The following is a 24,548-nucleotide window of genomic DNA, read 5'->3' as shown; positions in this document are numbered from 1 at the left end:
AATTCAAGCTCTGAAAGCCATATGACAGAGGGATAATTTCCTTCCTCAGGACGAAAATTTATAGGAATTCAGAGGAAAATATTTTGGTGATCATAATAAAAACCTCCGAGTCAGATGAGTTTTCGCATCATGCCGTGAGCGCTGTGAGTCAAAGCACAAACAGCGTTTGGGCCGGATGTGGCTTCCTTCAAGTAGGCTGGCTCTCTGTGGGGGGGATTCATTCTGCAACAGGCAGGGAGAGGGCCCGGCAGGATGAAGGGGTTCTTTGTGCTTGTGCTGTATCTCACCTTGCTGATTTTCTTCTCAGGTGAGCGTTAACTCCCGAAACCGATTTCTTTGCTGACAAGATAAACTGGAATAAATGTATTTTATATTTTTAAAGTATTTTTTCAGAATTTCAAATAATACCTAATACATAATAATTCAATGCTTTTTTTCCCCTTCAGAGTAGGCTCCCAGAATTGCTATCATAAGAGATAAATTTTTTTTTAATCTTTAAATGCATTTGAATACTAATTCTCAAAAATGCTGATCAATCTTAAAATTTGACATACCTTTTTTTCCACATTTTTTTTGGGGGGGGGGGGAGGCTGTGCTGCCTGGCTTGTGGGATCTTAGTTTCCCGACCAGGGATTGAACGTGGAGTTCCCTGCAGTAAAAGTGGGAGTCCTAACCACTGAACCACCAGGGAATTCCCTTGATATACTTTTATTATGATAATGGCTTTTAGAGTTTGTGTATGATTATCAAAACTTGATTTACTTTAATTATAATATCTGTTTTGAGGGATCGTGGGTGCTTACCAAGTTTAACATAATCTTCTTGTCATGGGGGAATCTTCTAGTAACAATTTAAACTTGATTTTAGTGTGTTGAAGCTTTGAAAGAATCTCACCAAAGCAACCCTGAGGGATAAGAAACACACTGACCAGGGACCTGAAGAAAATGTGTTTAAAGAAACATATCCATTAAAGTAACGGCCACTCTTAGAGGAATGGGTCATCACAGTAGGTAAATAAGTTTTAGTTATGCAGCCCTAGCCATCTTAGGAACAATTAAAAATTCCTTTCTGAGCCTTTGGGAAAGCCAAGCCCTCTGAGACAGGTCTCTGAAAGAACTTTTGTGTGCTGACCCAAACTGGACTTGCAAATGCCTGGCCTTGGACAGCGAGATGGCACGTGGATGGGGGTGCCTGAGAGTCCCTGAGGTCCTTCCTGACTTTTTCAGGGGCCTCTCCCATTCTGACGGAAAAGCAGGCCAAGCAGCTCCTGAGATCCCGGCGCCACGACAGGCCGAGCAAACCCGGATTCCCCGATGAGCCCATGCGGGTGAGTTCCAGGCAGGCTCTGGGCTGTTTGAAGGGACAGGGAGGTGGCTGGAGTGCTTGTTCATTATGAAACCATCTGAGGTGGTCCTCCCAGCCCAGGGAGGGCATTAGATGGAGGCTCTATAGAGTCTCAGGTGCAGGGTGATCACCTTCTCACGCCGTTCTCTCCCAGAGGTGACAGCCCCACTCCCCTGCTGTTCACACAGGCTTTAAACGGAAACAGTGCAGCCCCCACTGGGGGTCCAGGATCCCGAATGGGCTGTTGGGCGGCTCCTCTGAATGGGACGCTCAGGAGCTGTGCCCCGAGTCTGGTGTCAATCCTGTCTTCTCCCTCTTGCCTTGGGCCCCGGGCAGGCTGGCCCAGCATACCCGACCAGTGGCGATGCTCTGTCTGGGCAAGGCAGGATCTCTGCCCTGCTGCCACCAGCTTCTGTGCTTGCCCCACACCTCTAATTTCAGGCTGGGTCTCGGCTCAGCCCTGTGGGATCCTGGTGTCCGCCTAGTTTTTCTGGACCAGGAGCCCCTCTCCTGCCCTCATTTTGTGACTTGTGCTGGGTGCAACAAGACCCTGCCACCCTGGTTTGTCTCGCCTTCCCATGACGGAAGTGCTGACATTCCCGCTCAGGTGAAGGTAAGGGCTTTCCAGGTGGCTCAGCGGTAAAGAATCCGCCTGTCAAGGCAGGAGACGTTGGTTCCATCCCTGGGTTGGGAAGATCCCCTAGAGAAGGAAATGGCAACCCACTCCAGTATTCTTGCCTGGAGAATCCCATGAACGGAGGAGCCTGGTGGGCTACAGTCCATAGGTCACAAAAAATTGGACCCGACTTAGCAACTAAACAACAGGTGAAGGTAAGCCGCAGCGACCCCGGCAGAGTCAGCACGTCTGTGAAGCTGTGTCTGCGGTCCAGGCTGGTCCCACCCTGTGTCCACGCCAGCCAAGCATCACACTCACCTCTGTTCACTGTGTCCCTGCGACAAAGCCCTGAGGATCTGCAGCAGCAGTGGCCTAGCTGGATTAGTCCCTTTAAAAGGCTCTCATTACCATGCCCGGCCGCACAGTGGTGGCTGTGAAACCGCTGGAGTTTGAATCTCCCCATTTTCCAACTATGGAACTTTGAAGACGTTCCCTCACGTTCCTCAGTACTCTTCAATATTCTTGACTGTAGAAAGAGGGTAACAAATAGTACTACTTATATTACTATGATATCATTGTTATAAACAATAGCGTAAAGCAGCTCCTTTGTGAGAACAGAAGAAGGTAATTCATACTAAGGCACTTAAAAGAGTACTCAGCAAGCAGTAAGACTCCTCTGAGTAGTAAGTGCCAGGGACGGGGTGAGCAAGGCTGCAGACGGTCCTGCGGGTTTCTGCTCCCCGCCGGTGGGAGACACACAGAAGCCAGCAAAGCGCTGTTTCCCAGAGTCGCTTAGAAACCAAACGAGGGCTTCAGACTGTGAAGGGTGGATGTGGCTTTGTTCTTTTTGGTGGGAGAAGCCAGAGGGGGCTGGAGTCTCTGAGTGCAGGGGGACGGGCGCGGGAGCGGGGAGGGTGCGGGGATGCTGGACTTCTCGGTTCAGCGGAGGACAGTCAGAGGATGAGCGAGTCGGGGAGTGCAGACTCGGGCTTTAGACACAGCGTTTAGAAGAGGTCCGGGATTGAAGTCCGAGTCTGCCGGCGCTCAGAGGTGGGCATAAGCAGAAGACCCCTAGGGGCTCAGGAGGAATGTGAGGGGATAGGGCGGAACCAGGCAGGGGGCCTCGTGAGCGCAGGGGACAGGGGTTGGGAAGGGGAAGGGTGGAGGGTGACGGAGGCGATGGGGAGCAGGGTGCCTGGCTCCAGGTCCCTGGCGGGCCCCAACTGGTTCTTTGTGCTTTGGGGGTGTTGTCTGGAGGGGCTGTTGCAGAGGCTCTTCCTCGTGGGCCCCGGAGGCTGGGGGAGGCTGGTCACGGGGCTGGTTCAAGGCCCCCACAGGTGCCCGAGAGCTAGGCTGTGCTCGGCTCCAGAGTGGGCCGAGTGGTTTCTCCGCCGGCGTCTGCTCCGAGCTCTGATTGTGGAAAGACGACCTTGCGGGGATTGGAGGCGGTTTAGGCAGCAGGTGGGCGGGCCGTTAGGTTCCGCTTCCTGCCTCCGGCTTCCTTCCTCCGCCTGTGCCAGCTACGCAAGATGCTCGACTCTGTCCTCAGACACGGCTGCTTGTGGTCCTTCCATGCTCAGAATGCCCCAGAGCTCCTTCTCTGACTGTTTCCCTCTTCCCAGCTCCTGATCATCACCAGCCTTCATCTGTGACAATCCTCCGCTTGCCTCCGGCTTTGCTATTTTCTGGAATATCTGGCTTTGGGGTTTTGTTAATTTGGTCGTCTTTCTTAAATTTGACCACCGACTCGGGCTTCCCAGGGGGCGCTAGTGATAAAAAAAAACTTGCCTTTCAATGCAGGAAATATAAAAGACTTGTGTCGATCCCTGGGTCGGGAAGATGGCCTGGAGCGGGGCATGGCGACCCACTTCAGTATCCTTGCCTGGAGAATTCCTTGGACAGAGGAGCCTGGAGGGCTATAGTCCATAGGATTGCAAAGAGCTGGACACGACAGCAGTGACTTAGCATGCACGCACGCACCACTGACTCATCTTAACTCCTTGAACCTGCCTGATCTAGTTCCTCTGATTCTGTCTTGACTCACCCACCATTTCCTACACATCCTGTGTGTGGTACAGTCCTGTGTGTCCCTCAGCAAAACACTGACCTGTGTCTAGAATCCTTAGCCACTCAGTCAAAGTTAGAGAAGTGCTTGTTGTGACCTATAAATATGCAACAAAGCATTTAGTACTTAGTTTATACCTGTAGTTCTCACACAGGGGTGATTTTGTTCCCCTACCTCGGGGACATCTGCTGATATCTGGAGACTTCTTGGGTTGTCACAGCTGCTGGGGGGAGGGTTTACTATTGGCATCTAACGGGTTAAGTTCAAGACCGCTGCTAAATATCCTACAGTGCGCAGAGAAGCTCCCACAACAAAACTCATCTGGCCCCAACTGTAATAGGGCCGGAGGTGAAGAAGCCTGTCTGCAGTGCTGAACAACCTCTTCCTCTTTCACTGTGTGTGTCTCTCACACTGTCGCTCACAATCACCTCCACCCACGTATGGTCCTGGCTGAACCAGCACAGTTTCCGGAATCACATTTTTTTTTCCTTAGGAGCGTGTTTCTTCACCTTGGCTATGTGCTGGAATCAAATGGGGAGGTTAAAAATATGCCACCTGGGACCCCTTAGGGATGGGTGGCCCGAGGTGTGACATCGGGGAGCGGGTAGAGGCCCCCAGATGGCATCAGTGTGCAGCTGAAGCCCAGAACCACCAGCCCGGGCCTTCTCCAGGGAGGCCTGCCACGGGTAACAGTGGGGAGCACGTTTAGAAAGCAGTTGAGTGTTGAACTGAGTGGTCTGGAGAATAGGTGGCTTAGCTGTTTATATGCAGGTGAGAGAGAGAGCGTGTGAGAGGGGTGAGTGGTCGAGCAGAGAGCCCTCCATGCTGACCAAGACAGGCTCCGAATTACACTCTACATCCGCTGTGCCCTGCCGAACACCGGGCCTGAGGCCGTAGACTAGACGTTCTTTCTTTTGAGAAGCATGTGTCTGTGGTACGGATAAGGATGAACCAGAGCCTTCCATCCTGACTCCAGTTATCTAACGAGGTTACCTGGCACACGGGGTCTGAGGAGAGGGCCTCGAGCTCTAACCTGAAAGAGGAGGGAGGCTGGGAAGGCTTCCTGGAAGAGGCACCACTGAGCTGAGGCTCGAAGGATGTGGAGTTTGCAGACAGCGTGTGGGTGGGTGAGCTGGGACGAGAGCGCCCCGCAGTGTGATTCCAGGCTGTATTCTGTACAGACTCATTCTGGATTATGGCCTTTCGACTCGGGGTGAGTCCTTTCCCTTTCCTGGAATAGCCGTTGTCTCTGTAAAATGCAGAGTTTGGCCCAGAGTCTGGCTAAAATGTTCATCCCAGGCTTTCTAATCTAGAATCTGGAGAGAGTGCCAGGGCGACCGTGTTCTTGGTGCCAGTCAGCAACTGACAGGAAGAGCCCACAGCCAGACCCGGACTTGGCAAAGGACCAGAGGGGCTTGTCTGGAGCTCCTGGAGGGGCTTGTGTGGGGGTCTCCCTCACACGCCAGCCCCCCTCGAGCTGGCCCTGCTGCCAGGGGCCCGCCTCCTGCACTTGCTGCCTGACTTGGTCCCCCCTGTGTCTCGTTGCTGACTTTTCCTTTCAAGGGATTTACTGAGGGCAAGATGAGCAATACCAACCACCTGTTGTGTAAAAAGGGGCAACTCAGCCCTTTTTAAAAATTATAGTATTTTTTAGTTGAAGTGTAGTTGATTTACGATGTTAATTTGTGCTGTACAGCAAAGTGAGTCAGTTATATATACACACATACATATATACATACATATATATATTCTTTCTGTATTGCTTTCCATTACTGTTTATCACAGGATATTGACTATAGTTCCTATGCTATACGGTTAGTTGCCTTATTGTTTCGATTCACCGCTTTCAGCTGAGCGACTGGTGGACGTCACCACCGTCTTAACCCGCGTCGCTGTCGAGTGTGAGCCCTGGGTGCAGTGACCTCTGTTTGTCAGCAGGTCACCAGGAGGCCATGAGATGCCCCTCTGGCCGCATTAACCGCACCTCGTGGCTCTTTACCTTTTGCCGAGACCACTTTCTACCCTCCTCCTTTCTTTGTGCAAACCATTTACCTACATGTTCCTGTGTTAGGGATGGACACACTGTTCTGTGTGTTCAGGGTGGCAGATATTGTGTGTGTGTGAGAGAGTTTGTGTATGACTGTGTGTGTATAGGATATATATGCACTTGAGGTTGTGTATATATGAAGATATGTGTGTGTACGACTATACGTGTGTGTGTGTGTGTGTGTGTGAGCGTTTGTGTATGACTGTGTGTATAGGATATAAATGTATGTGAGGTTGTGTATATATGAAAGTATGTGCATGTGCATGACTATACATGTGTGTGAGGGTATGTGTATGACTGTGTGTATAGGATATATCTGAGGGTGTGTATGTATGAAGGTATGTCTGTGTACAACTATACGTGTGTGTGTCAGGGTTTTTGTATGACTGTGTGTATAGGATATAAATGTATGTGAGGGTGTGTATGTATGAAGGTGTGTGTGTGTACAACTATACGTGTGTGTGAGGGTTTGTATATGACTGTGTGTGTAAAGGATATAAATGTATGTGAGGGTATGTATGTGTGAAGGTATGTGTGTGTGTATAACTATACGTGTGTGTGTGTGAGGGTTTGTGTATGACTGTATGTGTATGAGGAAGTGTAGATATGTGAGTGTGTGTGTGCATGAGGGTGTGTGTGTGTGTGTTTTGGAAAAGGCATCACAGGATAATGTTTTTCAGACAGCCTGGATTCCAGTTTCCTCTGTTTTGACCTTGAGTGTCTGGGATACACGGGATGATATGTGATGGGCACGGAAGGTCCTCTCAGGGCCAGGTTGGGAGGCGCTGGCTGTCCCAGCGGAGTGGACTTTCATTCGGTACTGGGTGGGAGCCACAAGGGGTTTGAAGCGGGGGGGGGGGGGGTTAAGCTGGCATGGAGGAGCCACTTAGAGGCTCAGGACACAGCCTCTTGAACTCTGGCCTTCAGGTCCCATTATCCACGGGACGTGGGATATTACGTTTCTGGACATGTTATGTAACCTGGAGATGGACAGGTGGGCTGGGACAGATGAGCAGCATGGGTCTGTCCTTGGGAGCTGAGCCTGGAGACTCATGTGCTCAAAATTACCGAGAGATGGCCGGAGGGTTATTTCATTTTGCTTCTCCCATCTGACGGACGGTGCACAAGAAAACCCTTTCAGAGAGAAGAGAGGCCACTGATGAGAGGAAACGGATGGTGCTTTGGGGAGGGATCAAGAATTCAAAATGAAAGCAAATAGGCAGATTTGTAGTCGTCTCTCCTCAGGAGCGTCTATGAAGCAATGTTTATATTCTTGACACTTGGCTTAAATATTGGCAGGTGTTGGCTTCTGTGGGATGATAGGTGTTTTGGAAGCAGGTTCAGACAAGCTTTGCCCACACATCCCGGGGGCTGGACTGCTTTGACAGCCTGTATCCTGCAGACTCACGGCAACAGCCGCTCTGTCCTGACTGTGTGGTGGGAAGGACAGAATAACGCCTTTGAAAAGATCACTGGTGCGCCCTCCTTTGTGAGGAGGCCTGGCTTCCGCCTCAGAGGAGTGGGAACACCTTGCTGGCACCCTTGACGGAAGAAGGTGAGGACCGAGGGAAAGAGCAAGAGACCGGCTCTGGGGAAGGAAGCCGGAAGTGTTCTGAGTGTCTGGAGGCAGCCAGGGAGGAAGGGGTGGAAGCCCCAGAGGCGGGGATGGGGAGAGGGGTCGGGGTGGGATGGCTGGGGAGGTCAGAGAGGCCTACCTCTAACAGAGCTCCTGTGGCGGGAAATAGCCAACACATTCATTTTATGGCAGGGCCTTGGCGTTGAGTTTGAACTCGTTTTCTGCTCTGTGACCACCCTGTGTGGCCCTCACCCAGTAAGAAAAGTCTGCTCTACGTAGCAACCTCGAGTTAGTGGTTCTCTGGGGGAGTGACAGAGGGCAGGTGTGTGCTGCGTGGGCTGAAGGTGGCTGACGAAAGGGGAAGGGACGCACTCGGATCTGGAAGCTGGAGTGGTAGGGGAAACACGACCCCCAGATCTTCAGAGAAGTGGGGGAATTGGGTTCTAGATGTGACAGGAAGGCGACAGGCCCTCTTGGAGGGCTAGGATTCACGTGAGGACAACCCTTCTGGGGACATCTGGGTGTTCGCTGAGTTCACTTACTCTGCTCTAGGATTTAGGACTGAAGGTTATGAAGACATCATGCTAGAAGTCTCCAGATACTCGGGTAGGAGGAACAGCCTGAGAATCAGAGGGAGACAGGGCTGTGTGGAAAGAAGGGCTGGGCTTGGGGTGCAAGGGGAGAAGCTGGAGAAAGATAGTCCTGAGCTTTTCCTGGAGTGTGTCAGCAGTTGCGACTGCACTTCTGCTGATGGTCAGGGTTTGGGGGCTGAACTCTCAGAACTCCAAAAGTGGGCCCCGGCCCAGCTGGTGGGCTTCACTTGGGAGCCCACCAGGCACGCAGAGCCTCAGGCTCCTCCCCACACGTGAGCGAGGACCTGAGCCGCAGGCTAAGTGCGAGAAGTGCTGTCCTGGAGGGGCGGTCCTTAGCTTCTACTCCCAGCGTCCTGGGGACTGGGAGCAAGCCTGCGCTTGTTTTGTTTCAACACAGGGATCCCTCTTGCTTCCCTCTGGGCTCTCTGCTTGAGTGGATTCCTCTTTTCCAGGATGCCTGGTCCCTGGCTTCTCTCTCTGCTCTGTGGTCTCTGCTTCTCAGCCACAGTTTCCTTTGCTGGGTTCTTAGCGCTCGACAATCCTTTAAACATTGGAGCATTCCAGGGCTCTGCTCTCTGCCTCTTATAGTCCCCTAGTTGAAACATCACCTCTGTGCCGATGGCTGCACACTCCTAAGTCCAGCCTGGGCTCTCTCCACGAGCTCCCTCATACAACTGTCTGCTGGGCTGTTTGCACTGGAACATCTGGCCAGCAGCTCAGACCTAACCGCTCCCTGCCCTTGCCTTCCCCTTGGGGTAAGGGAGGTGGCCACCCCCTCCTAGTTGTGTGAGCCTGAAATCCAGCATCTGACCACTTCTCACCCTCCCCTGCCACCACCCGAGTCCTTAGAGTGGCCCGAGCCACATCCTTTCTGGACCCCTCGGCTTCTGTTCTCACCAGAGCAGCTAGAGTCAGTTCTTAAAAACGTAAGCCAGACCCCATTTTTCCTCTGCTTAAACCCTTCCAGTGACTTCCTGCCTTGCTCCCAAAACTTTGCCGTGGTCTGACAGTGGCCTGAGAGGCCCTAGAAGTCTGCCCACTCCCTCTGTTCCCTCCTTGACCTCCCCTCCTTGATGCATCCCTCTCCCCGCCCCACCCCTGTGGGCACGCTGGCCTCGTCCCTGTGCCTTCAACATGTCAGGCTTGTCTGCCCCTTCACTGCTGTGGGTCAGGCTATGGGGCAAGCAGGGTTGCCTTTATTTCGTGACTTCTTTACTATCTTTTACTTCTACAAGAAGTAAAACTTCTTGTTCTAGTTCATTTTAAATTGAAGCGTAGGATATGTATTATGCTATGGTCTGAGGGTTTGTGTCCTCCCCTCCCCTCCATTCATATACTGAAATCTGAACTCCCAAGTGATGGTATCCGGGGATGGGGCCTTTCGGCAGTACTCAGGTCATAAGGGCTGTGCTCTCATGGATTGTAAATGGGATTAGTGTCCTTATGAAAGAGGCCCCAGGAAATCTCCCCAGACACGTCTGCCATGTGAGGATGCGAGGAGATGTCTGTGGCCAGCCAGGAAGCCCACATCCGCCCCTGCTTCCACCCTGATCTGTGATCTTCCACCTCCTGGGCTGGAAGAAGTCAGTTTCTGTGGTTGGTGAGCTGCCCAGTCTGTGGTATTTCAGGTTATAGAGCCTGAATGGACTAAGACATGTTACAACTTATTTATTTTATTTAACTCTTCCTGGAACAATGGGCATTGTAGCTATTTCTGATCATGATATCCTTGTACACATGTATGTTTTGCCAAATTCAATGATAAGAAATGAAACTTCTGAGTCAGAGGGTTTATGTACTTGCAATTGAAATGGGTACTGCCAAATTGCCTTACCAACTCCCATCAGTAACGTAGATAAAAATACCTGGTTCCTTGTATTCTTGGCAACACTTGTTCTTATCAGACTTTGCATGCACAACATTCAAAATGGGAATAAATAAGATTTTAAAAGGAAGCTCAATTGCATGCTTTTTTATCTGTTTCTCTTAATATTATACACATTTCTTCATATTATTAAAACTCTTTATAACCATAATGATAGTAAATTACCCTCTTTTGTTCGATCATTTCCACTATATTTTTAAATCTAATTTTTCATTTTAAACTTTTTATTAAAACTGAGTCTTTGCAATATATTTAAAATGACATATTCCACAGACAAATATTTAAGAGAAAACTTCTTTATGTATAATTATTGGCATACAAATTTAAGAACATATTTAAAACTAAGCTAAATATTTATATGTATATATAAATATAGCCAAGTTGGAAGTGGAAGTGAAAGTTACTCAGTCATGTCTAACTCTTTGTGATCCCATGGAATTTTCCAGGCCAGAATACTTCCCAAGAATTTTCCAGGCCAGATCTTCCCAACCCAGGGGTTGAACCCGGCTCTCCCACATTGCAGGCAGATTCTTTACCAGCTGAACCACACAGGAAGCCCAACAATACTGGAGGGGGTAGCCTATCCCTTCTCCAGGGGATCTTCCTGAACCAGCAATCGAACTGGGGTCTCCTGCATTGCGGGCTGATTCTTTACCAACTGAGCTATCAGGGAAGCCCATCCAAATTGGATATATATCCAAATTCATATCAATGATCTGGAACACCTGAGTTTTAAGTTGTTGGTTTTCCAGGTAGTGTGAAACACCTTTCATCCACTTTAGAAAGGACCCAGGCCATCTAGAAAGAATAACTTTGTTTAACAGACACTGTTTCCCAAAGATCACATAGAAGTCTTCAATGCAATTACAATTTATCTTCAGAAGCTTCTTCCAAGTGGAGATCTGTCCGTTGATGTAAGGAAGGAGTCCCATGTAGCAAGGCACTAAATAATGGAAACACGCTATCAGGAGATCAGATCAGAGAACCCTTTCACTGTTCATCCTAGAGAATGTTCTCCTCAGCCATGTTTGTAAATGCTGACTTGATATCATTTTGCATTGTTTTGTTTCCATCTTTCCCCATCTGCTTTCAGGGTTTTATTAGTGTACTCCACTTTATCTTCCAGTTTTCCAATCTCTTCTGTAAACAGTATCTGCCCTTCTGGAGGTCAAAGCTGCAACTGTGGAATCCTGTTCTGCCTGTCTTTGGTCTCTTCTTTTCCTGACACCCATTAACATTTCAGTGTAAAGCACACACTCACATACGACAGGAAGCAGGGCCTCTGAGAGGCCGGACATCTGTTTTCAGAGGCCTTACAGCGTTTGTCAGTGCAGCCGGCAGCACCTTGCAGAGTATCAGCCAGATCTCCTCTGATGCTGACCGCAGAATATGGATTGGGTCATATTCTTTCATCAAAATATTCCCTTTCTTTCTTGCAAATTCTCTGAGATGTCTTAATCTATCAAATTTATTTTCTGGCTGAATAGTTCAACAAAGTTATTCATTTCCTTGGATTCCTCGGGGCGACTTTTAACTCCTCTCATTGATAATGCGGCTGCTCTGTCTGCCCCATCCTGCTGAGTAATCTAGGCCCTTGCTTCTTGCGAGAAGAGAGTTGCCAAGCTTGTGCAATAGGAAAAACTTAAACGTCCTCATTAAATGTTAGAGTCGGATGATCAGCAACTTGGTTCAAAAATTTGTGCAATGCCTTCCTGCGTGTCTCAGCGATGTCACCATTAAAGCATTCCACCATTCCTTTCACTATAAACATTTCTGACAATGGTGGAATAATCAAAGTGGGTTGTTCTTCAAGTTTTTCTTTTAATCAAAGAAAACCTTGATAATGTCTCCTAACTTCGAATTCACTGGAGTCAAATTCCCCATGAGATGTCTTAGTAGTAATCCTGTAAGTAATAAAAGTTTCAATTGTACTAACATGGCGTTCAGGTTCATCAACTCTACGAAAAGGAGTGTGCCTTAAATTTAATTTTTATTTTATATTGGAATATAGTCTATTTACAATATTGTATTAGTTTCAGGTATACAGCAAAGTGGTTCAGTTATACATATATCCATTCGTTTTCAGTTTATTTTCTCACATAGGTTATTATAGAATATTGACTAGCATTCTTTGTGCTATACAGTAGGTCCTTGTTGATTATCTATTTTATATATAGTAGCTGCTGCTGCTGCTGCTAAGTCGCTTCAGTCGTGTCCGACTCTGTGCGACCCCATAGACAGCAGCCCACCAGACTCTGCCGTCCCTGGGATTCTCCAGGCAAGAACACTGGAGTGGGCTGCCATTTCCTTCTCCAATGCATGAAAGTGAAAAGTGAAAGTGAAGTCGCTCAGTCATGCCCAACTCTTAGCGACCCCATGGACTGCAGCCCACCAGGCTCCTCCGTCCATGGGGTTTCCCAGGCAAGAGTACTGGAGTGGGGTGCCATTGCCTTCTCCGGCAAGGATATGCTGATCCCAAACTCCTAATCTATCCCTCCCTGACCTTTCCCCTTTGGTAACCATAAGTGTGCTTTCAAAGTCTGTGAATCGGTTTCTGTTTTGTAAATAAGTCCACTTGTATTATCTTTTTAGATTCGACATGTAAGTCCTGTCATATGATATATGCCTCTGTCTGACTTACTTCACTTAGAATGACAGTCTCTAGGCCCATCCGTGTTGCTGCAAATGGCATTGTTTCACTCGATTTTATGGCTGAGTGATACTGCATGAACTACCTCTTCTTTATCCCTTCGTCTGTCCAACATTTAGGTTGCTTCCATGTCTTGGTTATGATAAATGAATGTCAGGGTGCATGTATCTTTTCTAATTATGGTTTTCTCCAGACATATGCTCAGGAGTGGGATTGCTGGATCATATGGTGGTAGCTCTATTTTAGTTTTTCAAGGGACCTCTATATTGTTCTCCATACTGGGTACACCAGTTTACATGGCCACCTACAGTGTAGGAGGGCTCCTTCTTCCACTATTTTTTCTATTATAAACAACAGTCTAAAAGTTTGCTCTTATGGTATTTTTAACATTTTGAATAAGTTGCTAAGGACATATTGCCAGAAAATAAATTACTGGGTCCAAATATATAAATATTTTTAAAGCTTTTAGTATATATTTCCACACTGCTTTCTAGAAGTTTTATTTATTTATTTCCTGCCACAACTCGAGAAAAACCGCTAGATTCCCCCGTCATCACGAGATGAGGCCCTTCTTTTCCTGCAGGGCCTAGAGAGCAATCCCTCTCAAAACTCCATAGGAGGCTTGACTCCCTTTAGGCCACTCAAAGGGCTCCAAGAGATACCCGTCACAACTTGAGGAGAGCAGAGCTCTTTGCTTCAACTCGAGACGAGGCCTGACTCCCCAGGTGAACCTTGAATGCAACCCCGAGATCCCTGTTGCCACTGGAGAGGAACACAGAGTTTCTGGACACAAGTCTAGATGAGGCCTGTTTTCCCTGCAGTGACTTTCGAGGAATCCCGAGGTGCCCATCACAACTCAAAATGAGACCTGACTTCCCCGAGGCAATACGAGCGGGACCCTGAGGTCCACGTCGCAACTCGAGAGGAACTCCAAACTTCCCGCCAAGCCTCTAAAAGTTTTAAAGGATAATTCATGCTCTTGTCCTCCAAGAGTGTTCCAGTGGAGGTTTTAAGGTAAAGATATGAGGGGAGCATGATTATGGTATCTTAAATTGTAGATCAGTTGGCCGTTTCTGGGGCAGGAGGAGTGGATTCGGTCAGGTAGGATGAGGGATCAAAACTGGCTTGCCGGCGTCTGTGTGGACACGTGGGTGCTATTCAATGGCATTGGTAACAGGAGGAGGAGAGGTTATCTGGAATGCGGATGTGTTTGAAGTTCTTCTCTGACAGCACCTGCCTTTGTACTTGTTTCTTCTGCTCTTGCCTACCTGGTTAACTCTACTTATTTGCAGAGATTGACCTGAAATGACGCCTTTTTAAAGAGGATTTCCTGGTGTCCCCATCCTCCCACCATGAATTACAGCATCCCTCTGGCCTAGCACTCACAGCATAAACTTGCTATTTCTGACTTAGAAAAACAAAAAACAACCAACCTCTCTCACTAGACTGCTCTAAACTGCTTGAGCAGATGGACTGTTTGTTTCACTTCTGGGCCCCCAGCACCAAGCAAAGTTTGACATTTACTAAATGCTCATGATACTTATTTCCTTTCCTCTCTCTGCTTCTCTCCAGGGGAGAAGTGTTGTGGGACATAACTCTACCATAGAACCTGGAGGTTATTTCAAAGACGTCTTCCCCATGGCCTTGCTTAAATTCATTAAATTTCTCTTAGTCATTCCAAATTTTAGGGAAGAAATTACTGCCAACTGCTGGGGTGAACCATGGAAATTCTCTAAAAAGATGACATCTGAGCTAAAATTATGTCCTTTTTGATTGTATTCGTAAGCACTTGTGTGCCCTGGGAATATGCTTTCCATTTTGGCCTGTGTTCCTTTAAGGAATGTTCTTGTTGGGCAAGTATAAATCATATTAGCTTTATTGTAAATAGTCTTTATAAAATATGCTTTCATATTTGGCGCCTTGACAAATGTATGTAGTGACTCCATTACCCTTTCGCGCCCTGTGATCTCAAAAACCAGTTCAGAGGCAAATTGTGCGCATAAATGATTTGCCTTCTTTTAGGACTGAGCCTTCTGGTGGCCCTGAGCAGTTAAGTTCTGAGCCACCCTACTGCCTGTCTGATTACCTTGCTTTTACTAATGAGCAAAATACTTCATCCAAATGTTAGTGGATCTTTAATTCCATGCAAATGTCACAGGAAGAAGTTTGCCTTCTTGGAAAAAGATCCCACCTTGATAGATTAACTGTCTAGTTTATTATTCTCAGCTAAGCTCAGGTTCCAGTGGGTTTTTAATTTCATTATCACACCTCTCCTGTGCCATTATAAAGGACCTCTTCCAATTTCTGCTCTAATTACTGAGAAATTATTTACTTAAACCATTACAGTTGGCATTGGACATGGAAAACAGATATTGGTTTTTGTTTGCTTTTCTTCCCCATGAAGAAAGAAATTTAAAAAAAAATGAAAACTTATTTTCCATCTACCCTTCTTTCTTGATCCAGGAACATTTGAGATTATCATTAATGCTGGGCCATTTCTAACCTAGCCAACACAATTGTTGAATTTGTGGTTTTCAGCAGATTTGCAGTTTGGCTTTTCATCTTTGACTAATGATTGCTTTTAGGCCTTTGTGGCGTATTCATTTCCCTAACATTTTAAATAAATAGTGAAATGTCATGGAAACCAGAGCTTGTTTCTTTCTCCCTCTATGTGTGCGTCTGTATTGTTTTTCTTCAACAATGATTTCAGCCTCTATTTAGGAGTGTGAAATATATATATATATTTCATTCTTGGATGTTCTTGATGTACATTTGGCCTGGGCCATTATAATGGGCAGATTGACACAGATACCCAGGAACCTCCCAAGGAGGAGTTAGTGAGATTGTGGAGAAAGAACAGTCATTTCAGTTACTCATTCACTTGTTTGTACATTTCTTCTGTGTGTTTTACTGAGGCCCTACTATGTGTCAAGAAGTAAGTCATATACTAGGTATGTCTTGGTCACTCATCAAAGAGCCAGATAGGTGTTTGGCTGAAAGGAACAAAGATTAAATGAGTAAGGATGCCAATGAGCATGTAATTATAAGAGGGGCATAAACGCTGGTTTTCAGTGGTGACATTCTTTCCTATCACCACCGATCTCATTGAAAAAGTCTTTTTGGAAGCTATCAGGTTCATGGTTGCAAAATGTAAGTTTCCCAAAGTTCTAATTTCCTCTTGAAAGCTCAAATTTCATCATGTAGTAACAAGCACCGGCAGTTGTTTTCCTGGAAGTGACAAGCTCAGTGCGTTCGTTTTTGGACAGATGCCTGCCAAACAGGCGCACGAAACGCCTAGTGCAACCCTTGAGCCCTACATCCCCCAGGTGCTTCTTCTTGAGAAAATCGTTGCACTCTGTTGGGCAGCGGAAGTGCTACTTGTGTACTTCCTGTTGGTCACTCTCTATGGCTTTACCAGAGCGTGTTTCAGTGAAACTGGCCTGTTAAGCATGCTTTGTTTTTATTATTTATTTTAGCTGTGAGTGTGTGATGAAGGACAGTGTGACCCCTAGGCTAGCTGGGTGCCTTCACTCCTGCAGAGGTGTCAATTTTACCCACAGTGATGGGGCTGCCCAAGTGGCTCGGGGGTAAAGAATCCACCTGCCAATGCAGGAGATGAGGGAGACGTGGGTTTGATCCCTGGGTCGGAAAGATCCCCTGGAGTAGGAAATGGCAACCCACTTCGGTATTCTTACTTGGAAAATTTCATAGACAGAGGGGCCTGGCAGGCTACAGTCCATGGGATCACGAAGAGTTGGACATGATGGAGTGACTGAGCACACACGTACGTGCATAGTGAGAAGGCAAATGTCTTAATATTGTTTAAAAAGTAGTTTTGACATCATGGACCGGCGAGGGGAGCACAGATCATGCTTTGAGGACCATGGCTTTAGTCTTTTATTCAACAAATATTTATTGAAAGTTTCCTGTGGACCAGTTCCTGGGAGAGATGCTCTATCCACAACTTCAGGGCATGCTCAGGTCTTCCATATCAAATAGCAACCAAAATTAACTGAGGAGGGCTTAGTCAAGGACTGTTTACAAAGGTGTGGCAGGATGAAGGGGAACTGACAAGAAATGATAAAGGCTGCAGGGCTGAGGCTCCCGAGGCAGGAGGGTGGAAGGGAAGAGTGTGGTTCCCAGACCTGGAGGGGCAGACCTCTAGAAGCTGGGTCATCAGGGGAGCGATACAGACCACCTGCCGGGAGTCCTCGGGGAGGTACCAGGGGAGTCCATATGGACTCCACCTCTCGCCTCCTGCCTCCAGTCCTCTGCTGGCACCTCCTCCTCCAAACCCAACTGGGAGCTGCAGGACAAAAGCGTCCGTGTTGCAGTTCATCTAGGTCAGCCTCTTAGTGCCAAGGGCCAGGCGAAGGAAGGGAGAGAATGGGTTTATTTATTGATTTATGGTTGTACCGCGCCACATGAGAGATCTTAGTTCTCTGATCATGGATGGAAACTGCACCCCCTGCATTGGAATCCAGAGCCTTAACCCCTGGACGGCTAGGGAAGTCTTGAGAATGGGTTTAGAAAGGAAAATGCAGATTACGAATTTGGCACAGAGCTTCATTTGTATCATTTTGTTTAATCCTGGAAACGCAGTGAAGTATGTGCTAGGGCAACCTCATATTGCAGACAGACAAATTGAGGCTGGACACACGGTGGCTGAATGGTAAGGAGTCTGCCTGCTAATACAGGAGATGCGGGTTTGCTTCCTGGGTTGGGAAGATCCCCTGGAGAGGGAGATAGCAACTCACTCTAGTGTTCTTGCCTGGGAAATCCCATGGACAGAAGAACCTGGTGGGCTACAGTCCATGGGTTTGCAGAAGAGTCGGACATGACTTAGTGACTGATATGGAAAGCAGCAGCCGTGGTAAGCTCTTGATTGGAACTAGCCCCCGATCCAGACCCAGACCTAACCCTCTTAGCCCCTCCACCACATGCCTGGTAAACAGGCAGGCGAGAAGACAGCAATATGGGTTTCCTTCAGGGAGCTGTTACACGCAACAGCTGAGCAAGTAAAGCTATGTGCTGAAAAGTCCTTGTTCCTTATTTACAAGACTCCACGCTGCCTTCCTGTTCCTCCCAGTGACTATTCTTCTGGCCAAAGACTCCGCAGACAGGGCAAGACAGGGCAGGGCTGAGTCCCAAACTCACAAATGTGTCCAGCAAGCTGCTGGGGAGTCCTCGTTGGGTCCTACAAGAAGCCCTCCCAGAAACCAACCCCTCCCCGGCTGTCCCAGAGACTCCTCACCCAGGACACAGGGAACATCTTGATGAGTTAAATGAAAGCAATAACATAATCAAAACAGTTTCAAACTGCCCGAGTCCTGGGGGAAAGGAAACAATATTTCAGGAAAATTGGACACCTCATAATTCATTCCTTTGCACAGTCATTAAATTAAAAAAAAATATCTAAAATAGGATGTAGACTTCCTAGAGGATTTTCTTGAAACTTAAAAACTCAGAGTTCTAAACTGGACCGTCTGTTAAAGCTTTATCAATGCCATTGGAGGGTTTTCATGATTTAGGATTTTTAGATCTGTACCTGCCAAAATTATCTTCTACAGATATTACCACCTATGTGTATAAGGTGAAATGCCACTTCTCTGATTAATGGCTTGAAGCTTTGGGTTATCTACATGTGCTCATATGGACTGTTCCATGCATACTTTGTAGTGATTCCCATCCCATAATTTCAGCACCAAGCCTTATTTCAGGGCAATGTCAACAACATATATCCATCAAATTGAAAGTCAATTCTCTCTCTTTCAAAAGGAAACATCAAGTTCATGTGCCAACACATGAGCCAGCATACACAGCACTTCCACTAAAAAGTCTGATGAGGCCCAATTAAATCCCTACTCTCAGGGAGAGGTCACTACTAAGCTGAGTGACCAGAGCTGTGCTGGGGGAAGTCCAGAGAGCTGCGGTGCCACAGAGAATCTGAGAAGCTGCCTGGAGGAAGTAACATCTAAGCTGAGGGCTGAAAAATCAGATCGGGATGAGACAGAGAGCTGGACTCTAAAGAAAGCTGAGTGCTGAAGAATTGATGCTTTTGAACTGTGGTGTTGGAGAAGACTCTTGAGAGTCCCTTGGACTGCAAGGAGATCCAACCAGTCCATCCTAAAGGAGATCAGTCCTGAATATTCATTGGAAGGACTGATGCTGAAGCTGAAACTCCAATACTTTGGAGTATTGGCGTTACCTGATGCGAAGAACTGACTCATTGGAGAAGACCCTGATGCTGGGAAAGATTGAAGGCAGGAGGAGAAGGGGACGACAGAGGATGAGATGGTTGGATGGCATCACTGACGTGATGGACATGAGTTTGAATAAACTCTGGGAGTTGGTGATGGACAGGGAGGCCTGGCGTGCTGTAGTCCATGGGGTCACAGAGAGTCAGACACGACTGAACAACTGAACTGAACTAAGGAAAAAGAGAAGGCACAGGGGTGTTTTGGGCAGAGAGAATAGCCTAAAATCAGAGAGCAGAGCAAGCATAGCCCGTCCAGGGAAAGATGGAGCGCAAAGCTCATGTGGGATGATGGTGATGGAAGAGGCTCAGGAAGTGGGTGAGGCAGGATCGCCAGCAACCCTGCAAACCACCTTAAGGACTTTTCCTTAGCCCAGTGGAAGCCATTCAAGTATTTTAAGAGAGGAAGCAATTGCAGATAAATTTTTAAAAAAGTCGACTTTGCAACAGAATGAAGAGAGAGACAAAACCAAACCAAACCAACAGAAGGGATTTTTCACTCTCTTCTTTATAACTTAATTTTTACATAATCTCAAAACAGTAATATGTGTCACCTGTGATAAAAAAACAATAAAGGCATTTTCATTATTCATATTTTAAAAACCTACCTTGGCAAAAGATCCAAACAGATACTTCACCAAAGAACATGGATTGAAAGACGAGCATCTGAAAAGATGCTCGTATCATATGTTGTCAGGGAAATGCAAATTAAACAATGAGATACCACTGTATGCCTGCTGGAGTGGCCGAAACCCAGAACACTGACATGGTCAAATGCTGGCAAGGCTGCAGGACGACAGGGACTCGCATTCACTGCTGGTGGGAATGCAGAGCGGCACAGCCACTTTCAAAGGCAGTCCAGTGGTTTCCTTCACAACTAAGCATTCTCTTCAACATATGGCCCAGGGATCATGCTTCTTGGTATTTATTCAAATGAGTTGAAAACTTATGTTCAATACGAAAAACATGCACATAGATGTTTGTCACAGCTTTATTCATAATTGTCAACACTCGGAAGCAACGAAGATGCCTTTCAGTAGGTAAATGGATAAATTGTGGTATATCTAGAAAATGAAATATCATTGAGCTCTAAAAAGAAATGGGCTTTAAACCATGAAAAAATATGGAGGAAACTTCAATGCATATTTCTAAGTAAAAAATGCTAATCTGAAAGGGCTACACACAGTATGACTCCAATGATAAGATATTCTGGAAAAGATAAATGTTATTTAGTTGCTAACTTGTGTCCGACTCTTTGGGACCCCGTGAATGGTAGCACACCAGGCTTCCCTGTCCTTCACTATCTTCCAGAATTTGCTCAAACTCAAGTCCATTGAGTTGGTGATGACATCCTCTGTCATCCCCTTCTCCTTCTGCCTTCAGTCTTTCCCAGCAACAGGGTCTCCTCTAACGAGTCAACTCTTCCCATCAGGTGGCCAAAATATTGGAGCTTCAGCTTCAGTATCAGTCCTTCCAATGAATATTCAGGGTTGATGTCATTTCAGATTGACTGGTTTGATCTTGCAGTCCAAGGGACTCTCAAGCATATTCTCCAACACCACAGTTCAAAAGCATCAATTCTTTGGTGCTCAGCCTTCTTTATGGTCCAACTCTCACATCCATACATGACCACTGGAAAAACCATAGCTTTGACTAGATGGACCTTTGTCGGCAAAGTAGTGTCTCTGCTTTTGAATATGCTGTCTAGGTTTGTCATAGCTTTTCTTCCAAGGAGCAAGTGTCTTTTCATTTCATGGCTGCAGTCACCATCTGCAGTGATTTTGGAGCCCAAGAAAATAAAGTCTGTCACTGTTTCCATTTTTGCCCCATCTATTTGCCATGAAATGATGGGACTGGATACCATGATCTTACTTTTTTGAATGTTGAGTTTTAAGCCAATATTTTCACTTCCTCTTTCACCTTCATCAAAAGGCTCTGGAGTTCCTTTGTTTTCTGCCATTAAAGTGGTTGTTGTTGTTGTTGTTCAGTCACTCAGTCATGTCCGACTCTGCAAACCCATGGACTGCAGCACACCAGGCTTCCTTGTCCTTCACTATCTTCTGGAGCTTGCCCAAACTCATGTTCATTGAGTAAGTGATGCCATCCAACCATCTCATCCTCTGTTGTCCCCTTCTCCTTCTGACTTCAATCTTTCCCAGCATCAGGGTCTTTTCCAATGAGTCAGCTCTTCACATCAGGTGGCCAAAGTATTGGAGCTTCAGCTTCAGCATCAGTCCTTTTAATGAATATTCAGGACTGATTTCCTTTAGGATTGATTGGTTTGATCTCCTTGCTATCCAAGGGACTTTAAGAGTCTTCTCCAACACCACAGTTCCAAAGCATCAGTTCTTTGGCACTCAGCTTTCTTTATGGTCCACCTCTTACATCCCTACATGACCACTGGAAAAATCATAGCTTTGACTATATAGCCCTTTGTTTGCAAAGTAATTCTCTGCTTTTGAATATTCTGTCTAGGTTGGTCATAGCATTTCTTTCAGGGAGCAAGCGTCTTTTAATTTCATGGCTGAAGTCACCATCTGCAGTGATTTTGAAGCCCAAGAGAATAAAGTTTGTCACTGTTTCTATTGTTTCCCCATTTATTTGCCATGAAGTGATTGGACCCAACCCCATGATCTTAAGTTTTTTGAATGTTGAATTTTAAGCCAACATTTTCACTCTCCTCTTTCACTTTCATCAAGAGGCTTTTTAGCTCCTCTTCACTTTCTGCCATAAGGGTGGTGTCACCTGCATATCTGAGGTTATTGATATTTATCCCAACAATCTTGATTCCAGCTTGTGCTTCTTCCAGCCCAGCATTTCTCATGATGTACTCTGCATAGAAGTTAAATAAGCAGGGTGACAATACACAGCCTTGGTGTACTCCTTTTCCTATTTGGAACCAGTCTGTTGTTCCATGTCCAGTTCTAACTGTTGCTTCCTGACCTGCATACAGGTCAGGTGGTCTGGTATTCCCATCTCTTTCAGAATTTTCCACAGTTTGTTATTTATGATCCACACAGTCAAAGGCTTTAGTGTAGTTAAAGAAGCAGAAGTAGATGTTTTTCCACTTCTAAGGTAAACCTGCTGCTGCTGCTGCTGCTAAGTCGCTTCAGTTGTGTCCGACTCTGTGCGACCCCATAGACGGCAGCCCACCAGGCTCCCCTGTCCCTGGGATTCTCCAGGCAAGAACACTGGACTAGGTTGCCATTTCCTTCTGCAATGCATGAAAGTGAAAAGTGAAACTGAAGTTGCTCAGTCATGTCCGACTCTTTGTGACCCCACGGACTGCAGCCCACCAGGCTCCTCCATCCATGGAATTTTCCAGGCAACAGTACTGGAGTGGGCTGCCATCGCCTTCCTTTGAGACAGTAAAAAGATCAATTGTTATCAGGGGTTAGAGGGGAGGGAGGGATGAACAGGTAGAACATGAAAGAATTATAGGGCAATGCAAGTATTCTGTTTGATAGTCTAATGACGGATATGTGTCATTATGCATGTGTCTAAATTCATAGAATGTACAGCACCAAGAGTGACCCCAGCATAAACTCTGGGTGATGATGCGGTGTTGATGTGGGTAGGTTCATCTCTTGTAACAGATGCACCACTCCAGGGCAAGATTTGATAATGGGGGAGGTTGTGCATCTGTGGGGTATATGGGAAATCACTGTATTTTTTGCTTCATTTTGCTGTGAAACTAAAACTTCTGAAACATGTCTATTGAAGAGAAAAAAGAAAGAAAAAACAAACAGGTGAAAAGCACAGTCCCCGCCCGCACCCCCCACCCCGCCAGACCCTCACTCTGGAGTTGAGTGGAGAGGAAGGAGGTAAGGCTCGAGGCAGGGAGAGCTCCCCAGACGCCGGGGCGGGGACCGCGCAGGAGGGCTGGGGACTGTGGCTGCGCAGAGGCGATGGCGGGGATCCGGGAGCACCCACTGGACTGGGGCTTGACTGGCTGGTGGGGCTGGAGGGTCGGGCAGAGGAGGAGATCCCGGAGCACGATGAAGCTCTGCCTCCCCGGCCACATGGGGCCATCGATGGAGACGCTGCTCACAGAGACAGGCAGCACCGAACAACCAGCTGCCCTCTGTTGTGGACACACCAACACGCAGAGCCAGTGACATTTCATGGAGATGAAACCGAGCAACCTGTGGTCCTCTGTGACTGGCTTTTTAAACTTAGCATAGTATTTTTGAGGTTCAGCCAGATTGCAGCATGCGTCATTCCTTTTAATGGCCTATATGGCCATTACACTTTGGTCTATATGGCCTATATGGCCAAATACACTATATGTATTTCCATTGTCTGAGGATATGTTATATTTTATTTATCCATTCATCGGTTGATGGACATTTGGGTTGTTTCTACTTTTTGACTGTGATGAATAATGCTGCTGTGAAAATCTGTATACACACTTTTGTGTGAACATATCCCTTCATTTTTCTCATTGCCTGCTTGTATACTAACTCTATGTTCAGCATTTTAAGAAATTGCCAGGCTGTTTTCACAAAATGCCCCTAGATCCCCAGGAACAGTTTTTTGGCTTTAAAACTTATTTTATTTGACAATAGCATATCAACTCCAACTTTCTTATAGTTATCCTTTACCTTTTGAAAAAGATGATTTTATCACAAATGCGGTGCCATAACTAGTATATTATTAAGTTATGCATGTTTTCAGCTTCATTAAAATGATGCCACACTATAAACATTGTCTTCTTGGAGTTGCTCTTTTCACTCATGCTATTTCTACGACTCATCTATGTTTCTGTATGTTATTATAATCACATTTTCACTGCTGTGTAATATTCTACTTTGTGATCCTACCATAATTTATTCACCCATCCTCCTATCAGTGGATATTCGAAATGTTTCCACCTGTTTCCAGTATTTTGCTACTACAAATTTATTGCTACTGTAAACATTCTTATCTTCTCTTGTTCTCAAAGTGACCAGTGACATTCACAACTGGATACTTGTTAGAAATGCAAATTCTGGAGCTGTATCCCAGACTCAGTGAATCAGAAACTCTGTGGGTGGGGCCCAGCAATCTATAGGTTTTTTAAAATTTTATTTGTATTTATCTATTTCAGTTTTAGTTGCAGCGTGTGGGATATTTTTCAGTGGTAGCGTGTGCGATCTAGTTCCCTGACCAGGGGTGGAGACCCCTGCATTGGGAGCGTGCAGTCTTAGCCACTGGATCACTAGGGAAGTCCCAATCTGTAGGTTTTTAACAAGCCCTCTAGGGGGCTTCTTGATGCCTGATGAAATTTGAGAATCACTGCTCTAAGCTATAAAAAAGAGTGGCATTTCAGGATTCTAGGCAACAGATTGTTTTCCAAAGTGGTTGTTCCATGTAACTCTCCATCATCAGTGCCTATGAGCCCCCGTGGATACACACCGTCTCAGCACTTAGGGTTGCTGGTACTTTCTCCTCCCTGGCTGTGCTGCTGTATCTCAGAAGCACAGCCGTACCCTGCACAGGGGTGGCTCGGCCGACACCATGGATAAAAGCTTCTC

General features: G+C 46.7%; 1 protein-coding gene and 1 pseudogene across 2 annotated transcripts in view; one reads left to right on the top strand and one right to left on the bottom strand.

The window, feature by feature from the left end:
* Nucleotides 1-232: 232 nt before the first annotated feature.
* The window catches only part of C19H17orf67 (chromosome 19 C17orf67 homolog), a 29,263-nt gene continuing 4,947 nt past the window's right edge, over nt 233-24,548 (top strand). For both annotated transcript variants that reach the window (XM_027519050.1, XM_027519049.1), the window contains exons 1-2: nt 233-307; nt 1,227-1,327. In XM_027519050.1, the coding sequence (XP_027374851.1) occupies nt 253-307; nt 1,227-1,327 (156 nt within the window). In that variant the 5' untranslated portion in view covers nt 233-252. The remainder of the gene's footprint in view (nt 308-1,226; nt 1,328-24,548) is intronic.
* LOC113878489 lies at nt 4,787-24,533 on the bottom strand (annotated as a pseudogene).

Source organism: Bos indicus x Bos taurus, chromosome 19 (assembly GCF_003369695.1).
Source record: "Bos indicus x Bos taurus breed Angus x Brahman F1 hybrid chromosome 19, Bos_hybrid_MaternalHap_v2.0, whole genome shotgun sequence".
In the NCBI taxonomy this organism is placed as follows: domain Eukaryota; kingdom Metazoa; phylum Chordata; class Mammalia; order Artiodactyla; family Bovidae; genus Bos; species Bos indicus x Bos taurus.
Note: the sequence above shows the minus strand (reverse complement) of the source record. Positions and strands in the feature narration are given on the sequence as shown.